General features: G+C 40.7%; 1 protein-coding gene across 1 annotated transcript; it reads right to left on the bottom strand.

Moving 5' to 3' along the window:
* Positions 1-3,373: 3,373 nt before the first annotated feature.
* On the bottom strand, positions 3,374-4,690 carry LOC118401680 (cerebellin-2-like). The gene is made up of 3 exons (XM_035799263.2): positions 4,364-4,690; positions 4,155-4,274; positions 3,374-4,064 (listed from the first exon to the last, which is right to left on the bottom strand). Exons 1-3 carry the CDS (start codon positions 4,613-4,615, stop codon positions 3,867-3,869), a joined length of 570 nt encoding a protein of 189 aa, XP_035655156.1. The 5' UTR covers positions 4,616-4,690; the 3' UTR covers positions 3,374-3,866.
* Positions 4,691-7,443: the final 2,753 nt, after the last annotated feature.

Genomic DNA, 7,443 nt, shown 5'->3' with positions numbered 1-7,443 from the left:
GCATAGTCAAATTAGTGTATGTAAACTTCTGACCCACTGGAATTGGGATAAGGTGAATTAAAGTGAAATAATCTGTCTGTAAACAATTATTCGAAATATTACTTGTGTCATGCACGAAGTTGTAATGATCTTCGTCTTCATCGGATGAGGAGTAGGAAGGATCGGACCAAAACGCAGCGTGGTAATTGTCCATGATTATTTTTTTTATAACAGAACACAAAAATACAAAATAACAAAGTGAATGTAAGAAATTAAAATCGAAACAGTCCTGAAAGATGAAAACACAAAACAGGAAACAACTACCCACAAACACCAGGTGGGAAAAGGCAACCTAAGTATGGTTCTCAATCAGAGACAACGATAGACAGCTGCCTTTGATTGGGAACCATACCAGGCCAAACACATAGAAAAGAAAACATAGAAAAACAACATAGAATGCCCACCCCAACTCACGCCCGACCAAACCAAAATAGAGACATAATAAAGGAACTAAGGTCAGGGCGTGACAGAAGTTGATGTCCTAACCGACTTGCCAAAACTATAGTTTGTCAACAAGAAATTTGTGGAGTGGTTGAAAAATGAGTTTTAATGACTCCAACCTAAGTGCATGTAAACTTCCAACTTCAACTGTAAATATATATAAATAATACTCTTCCCCCTTTATTTAACCAGGCAAGTCAGTTTAAGAACAAATTCTTATTTACAATGACGGCCTACCAAGAGGCAAAAGGCCTCCTGTGGGGACCGGGGCTGGGATTCAACTTACATTTTAGAGTTGCCATGCGGAAATGGGCTTGTGATTAATTCAGTAAGATCTAATGAAGAATATGAATATAATAATGGCAAAGAAATGGTCATATACACTGTGTATACAAAACATTATGATCACCTGCTCTTTCCATGACAGACTGGCCAGGTGAATCCAGGTGAAAGCTATGATCTCTTATTGATGTCACTTGTTAAATCCACTTCAATCAGTGTAGATGAAAGGGGGACAGGTTAAATATGGATTTTCTTTTTAGCCCTGAGACAATTTAGACAGGGATTGTGTATGTATGCTATTCAGAGGGTGAATGGGCATAATTTAAGTACCTTTGAACAGGGTATGGTAGTAAGTTTGAGTGTGTCAAGAACTGCAGCACTGATGGGTTTTTAATGCTCAACAGTTTCTTGTGTGTATCAAAAATGTTCCACCACCCAAAGGACATCCAACCAACTTTATACAACTGTTGGAAGGATTGGACTCAACATGGGCCAGCATCCCTGTGGAAAGCTTTAGACACCTTGTAGTTTTGAGGCTGTTCTGAGGTCAAAATGGGTTCATCTCAATATTAGGAAGGTGTTCCTAATGTTTAGTACACTCAGTGTAAATGTCTATGGCTGCGTTTACACATGCAGCCTAATTCTGATCATTTGACCAATCTCCTTTTTTCAATAATCTGTCAAAAGATCAGAATTGGGATGCCTGTGTAAACGCAGTTTATGATACCTTTTTGAAGCCAGTTAAAGAATAACCAGCATTCTGTGTGCCAAGTGTTTCCCAAGAGAGTTAAGTCAGGGTTTCCTAGGTACAGCCAGGATCAAGGTCGGCTGGGTTTCTGGGAAAAGGATACTTTCCATCTCAATAAGAAAGGGCAAATCCACATGATGTTTCAAAGAGGAATGATTATGGACTTTTACATGCCAGTTGTCAGCATAGTGCAGATAGTTTTTTCCCTTGGTCATTCTACTGCTCTCTGTGTGAACTCAGAGGCAGAGGACAGACATCAAAAGGCTACAGCCATGGTCACACGCTGAGGAGCTGTTGAATTGGTGCTTTTCACAATCTGAGTACTTTATCCTGAAGGCACAGGGGTGCACGCTCACCAGACGTGACTGCTGCTGGGTTAAGAGGGATATCACCATGAATGAGAGAGAGAAAGAAAGAGTGATTTTATAATGTCAAGGTAAATGATACATGTGTCATCGTAATACACAAAAGGGTTCCCAAAAGGGAACTTTGTGGAAAGGGTTTTACATGAAACCCAAAAGGGTTCTTCTACCTGGAACTAAAAAGGGTTCTTCAAATGGTTATCCTTTGGGGACAGCTGAAGAACCGTTTTAGGTTCTAGATAACACCTTTTTTTTACAAGTGTGTATAGATACAGTTGAAGTCGGAAGTTTACATACACTTAGATTGGGAGTCACTAAAACTTGTTTTTCAACCACTCCAAATTTCTTCACAAACTATAGTTTTGGTAAGTCGGTAAGACATCTACTTTGTGCATGACACAAGTAATTTTTACAACAATTGTTAACAGACAGATTATTTCACTGTATCACAATTCAAGGAAATTCAACTCAATTCACATCAAGGAAACAGGTACAAAAGTATCTATATCCACAGTAAAACAAGTCCTATATCAACATAACCTGAAAGGCCGCACAGCAAGGAAGAAGCCACTTCTCCAAAACCGCCATAAAAAGCCAGACTACGATTTGCAACTGCACATGAGGACAAAGATCTTACTTTTTGGAGAAATCTGGTCCTCTGGTCTGATGAAACAAAAATAGAACTGTTTGGCCATAATGACCATCATTATGTTTGGAGGAAAAGCGGGGAAGCTTGCAAGTTGAAGAACACCATCCCAACCGTGAAGCACAGGGGTGGCAGCATCATGTTGTGGGGTGCTTTGCTGCAGGGACTGGTGCACTTCACAAAATAGATGGCATCATGAGGTAGGAAATTAAGTGGATATATTGAAGCAACATCTCAAGACTACAGTCAGGTCGTTAAAGCTTGGTTGCAAATGGGTCTTCCAAATGGACAATGACCCCAAGCATACTTCCAAAGTTGTTGCAAAATGGCTTTAGGACAACAAAGTCAAGGCATTGGAGTGGACATCACAGCCCTGACATAAATCCTATACAAAATTTGTGGGCAGAACTGAAAAAGCGTGTGTGCGCAAGGAGGCCTACAAACCCGATTCAGTTACACCAGCTCTGTCAGGAGGAATGGGCCAAAATCCACCCAAATTATTGTGGGAAGCTTGTGGAAATGTTTGACCCAAGTTCAACAATTTAAGGTCAATGCTACCAAATACTAATTGAGTGTATGGAGACTTCTGACCCACTGGGAATATGATGAAAGAAATAAAAGATGAAATAAATCATTCTCTCTACTATTATTCTGACATTTCACATTCTTAAAATAAAGTGGTGATCCTAACTGACCTAAGACAGGGAATATTTACTAGGATTAAATGTCAGGAATTGTGAATAACGGAGTTTAAATGTATTTGGCTAAGGTGTATGTAAACTTCCGACTTCAACTGTAGGTGTAATGAAAACTATGTTCTCTGTCTCATCTAACACACACACACAGGTTCTAGTCAGTCGTCTTTATTTAGAGGTTAAACTGTTCAGTACATAATCTCAATGTGCAGAATAGGTCCAATTGCCAGCATGAGGAGGAAATTGTTTTTATTATTACAGTATTTCAATTACACTGCTGCAACAATGTTGATACCAGAGCCAACATTCAATCGCCACCTGTTGGCTCGATGCGCTTTGCGATTTCAGCACCACTGACAGCTACCGAGTTGATCTGTGTTTGCGGATTCAGGACCTTGGATAGCCACTGAATGAGTGCAACTGACATTCGCTTGAACAGGTTACTATAATATTGAACTAGTTTATATAATATCATAACAACAATCAGTCACATTCAGCAATACAAATCCCAACATTATAGCACAGAATAATTTCATAATAAATGACCGAAACAGCCTACTTTATCTCATTCAGTTATACATTTCTTCATAATTAAAGTCCAAAGAAGGGTGGCCAACGTCCTTGAATAAAATAAGGATCACTTGATTTGAGACTTAGAGTGGAAAAACCAAGAATCCAGAAAACGTGGAGTACCTCCATCCACCCATTAGATTTCCCCGCTCAAGCTTCAAGTAGAGTTTGTCCTCCCGTTCCATTTGCAGAAGAACTGAATTGCTCGCAGCCTCTCGAGTGACATCCTGGTCCCCAGCGAAAGCTGATATGATAGGGTATTCGTTGTGCATCAAGTTCACCTGCAGAATGCAATGCCATGGATATGTGATACAAAAAAACAAGTCCACAATTGGTGTCTCAACTAAATCAAGACCTCTCTGTGCGCTCACCTGTATAGTCTGCCGGTTGTAAACCTTCACCACATGGAAGCTGAAACTGTAAATGCCTCTTCTTGGTGCTTGAAATACACTTGCTTGCAGATCAAAATGGTTGCCAATGTTTACTAGTAACTGAAAAAAATACAATAGTACACACGTACATTATGAAAATTATGCTAATTTGTAAACACAAATAATCATGGACAGAATTCATCCCTGACCTGATCAAAGTAGATGGTCAGAGACGTATTGCTCATATCAGAAGGTTCGTGGTTGGTTCCTCTGAGCGCAGAGAAAGCCACTTTAGCGTCGCCTGCCCGGACAGCTATCCCGAACGAAGAGGTGAACGCTCTCTCTGCAGACGGGTTCGCGTCACAAACCACCAGACACTTTCCCTCCAAAACAAGAGGCCCCGTGTCATTCTGTCCCAACGAAAAAGCAACGCCAAAACCTAGAAGGACCAATGGCAGCATGGCACAAGATCGACTGTTACAGTTTATGGGGTGCGACTGCTCTGCTTCAGGCAATCAGTCCCCCTTCACCCCTCTCTCTCCTTACACACACACACACACACACACATCACAGTACGCATAGTGCAGTGTCAATGCTGTGATATGAGTTACACTTGCACCATCAAGTGGCTGACAAATGCAACAAACATATAGGCCTGCAAGTTTCTGTCTATATAAAAGGAGTTGACAATATATGGTAGTAACAGTCTGTTCTCAAACAATGTTACCCCTCAGTTTGGCCCCAGTCGGGCTCTGAATCCTTCATCCAGTCTGCAGACTTTCATTGTCTCTGTGTGTAGGTATAACACAATGTTCTGACATTCATAGAATGTCCAATGGAGACTGATCTGTATTATATAACATTTACTCTCAATATGACCTACTTTTTATTCTTAAAATTATTGCTTACCATATTGAAACAGATGGCATGTCTAGCAATAATTTTGTTTCTTCTCAAATCTCTGAAGTCTATTAAAACAAGACTTCAATCTCTGGTTTTGGATTAGCTCCATAATAATGTTTAGTGGGGAGAGTGGAGGGACTCCTGAAAGATACACCACACTTGCCCTGATATTCCAAGCTTGCTGCAATTGCATGTGGCTCCATACAGATATTGTGTAATTACAGATGTGATACTTAGTGTACATACAGGGGTCTCGGATTGGCTAGACTGTGCATGCAGGGGTCTCGGATTGGCTCGACTGTGCATGCAGGGGTCTGCACCAGCGCTCATGGCTATCTTAGGTTGTACCGGTATATCAGATTAGCTCAATCACCAAGTGATCAGCCTCTGAGTATCACAGAAACACCTTGAATGATTAACAAAAACATTTGCATAAAAATTGGCTATGGATGAAATTGAACAAATTAGCTGTTCAAAACATGAAAAACATCTATAGTACCGGTCAAAAGTTTGGACACTGTCGGGTTGGCATAAAGGGTCGGGAGACCGCGCAGGAATGCGTAATAGTTTTTTTATTTATTTACCCAAATTTACAAAGACCAAACAAACAAACACGTATACAAAACACAGGGTTGAGACCCAAACAAAAGAGCGATGAGTACCTCAAATAATGGGGCGAGACCCATAACATACACACAATGATTCCACACGGGACAAAACCCGTAATCATCTGCACACAACAAGTGGCACGGAAGCCAAAACAACGAAGCACAGGTACTCACACGACCAACGGACATTGTAACAAGAATCGACAGGACAAATGGTGAACAAAGGGGCCACTTATACAATTACTAATCAATGGGAATAGGGGCCATGTGTGCGTAATGACCGTTTCTGGAAGGATCCATGACAGACACAGCTACCCATTCAAGGGTTTTTCTTATTTTTACAATTTTCTACATTGTAGAATAATAGTGAATACATCAAAACTATGAAATAACACAAATGGAATCATGTCGTAACCCAAAAAGTGTTAAACAAATCAAAATATATATTATAGTTTAGTTTCTTCATAGTAGCCACCCTTTGCCTTGATGACAGCTTTGCATACTCTTGGCAGTACAGAGAGATCCTTCATGAAAACCTGCTCAAAGCACTCAGGACCTCACACTGGAGCGAAGGTTCACCTTCCAACAGGACAATGACCCTAAGCACACAGCCAAGACAACGCAGGTATGGCTTCGGGACAAGTTTCTGAATGTCCTCAAGTGGCCCAGCCAGAGCCTAGACTTGAATCCGATTGAACATCTCTGGAGAGACCTGAAAATAGCTGTGCAGTAACACTCCCCTCTGACAAAGCTTGAGTGGATCTGCAGAGAATAATGGGAGAAACTTCCTAAAAACAAGTGTACCAAGCTTGTAGACCCGAGGGTGTAATTCCTGCCAAATGTGCTTCAACAAAGTACTGAGTAAAGTGTCCGAATACTTATGTAAATGTGATATTTCTGTTTCTTAATTGATATAAATTTGCAAAAATGTCTAAAAGTCAGTTTTTGCTTTGTCATTAGGGGATATTGTGTATAGATTGATGAGGGGAAAAACTATTGAATCAATTTTAGAATAAGGTTGTAACATAACAATGTGGAAAAGGTGAAGGGGTCTGAATACTTTCCAAATGCATCTTACTAAATGGAAGGAGACAGATTTACGTTTACTATGTTACGTCTACGCCTGAGTCCAGGTTGAGTGTGCAGCCTCTGCAAATTGAAGTTAAGACTGCACATTTAACTGCACAAACCGAAGGATCTAACTTCACAAGCATACATTCAGTCAATGGCTGGGCGTAAAATTCTTCCATTCACCCGTTGATGTCCACGAGGGATCTAGATCTCGCCTGCAGCACTCTCAGGACATTTTCCACCTGTGCTGTGGTTCCAGAAGGTTCTCAAAGCAGGTGCAACAAATGGTCCTGCAACAGTGTAGAGCGCTAGCTATGACCCCCAACAATCCCAGTTGCGATAATTTCTAAACTTTTTTGAAGCCTCTGTCTTTAGCATTAACGTTAAATTATATCGCCTCAGTTTCCAGTAGATTGTGTTGTGTCATGACTCGCTACTTTGGATCAATGATGGTTGACGGCTGCGAGCTGCTGGAAACGAATCCTCCCACAGTAGCTACTCATTCAAGGACATGCCTTGATAGCTCCATCAAGAACATGTAGAAATTATGAGACTATACTCTGAAAGTACACTTAAACACGGGGAATGTAGCTAAATTAGAAAATAGCGAACTGGCATGACATTTGAAAGTCAAACAAGTCAAAAATACTGTATTACAAGTGAAACCTCGTTCTGCACCAAGGTGTGCTGCACATCGTTTGTCCCGA

Source organism: Oncorhynchus keta, chromosome 23, assembly GCF_023373465.1.
Source record: "Oncorhynchus keta strain PuntledgeMale-10-30-2019 chromosome 23, Oket_V2, whole genome shotgun sequence".
Classification (NCBI taxonomy): Eukaryota; Metazoa; Chordata; class Actinopteri; order Salmoniformes; family Salmonidae; genus Oncorhynchus; species Oncorhynchus keta.
This window is presented reverse-complemented; position numbering and strand designations above follow the sequence as displayed.

Bases quoted from the DNA above. Each gene is read 5' to 3' on its own strand.
- LOC118401680 (XM_035799263.2), bottom strand. From the start codon at position 4,615: ATGCTGCCATTGGTCCTTCTAGGTTTTGGCGTTGCTTTTTCGTTGGGA. The intron at 4,275-4,363 runs GTCAGGGATGAA...TATTTTTTTCAG, and splicing joins TGACCATCTACTTTGATCAG to TTACTAGTAAACATTGGCAA. The intron at 4,065-4,154 runs GTGAGCGCACAG...TGCATTCTGCAG, and splicing joins ACAACCGGCAGACTATACAG to GTGAACTTGATGCACAACGA.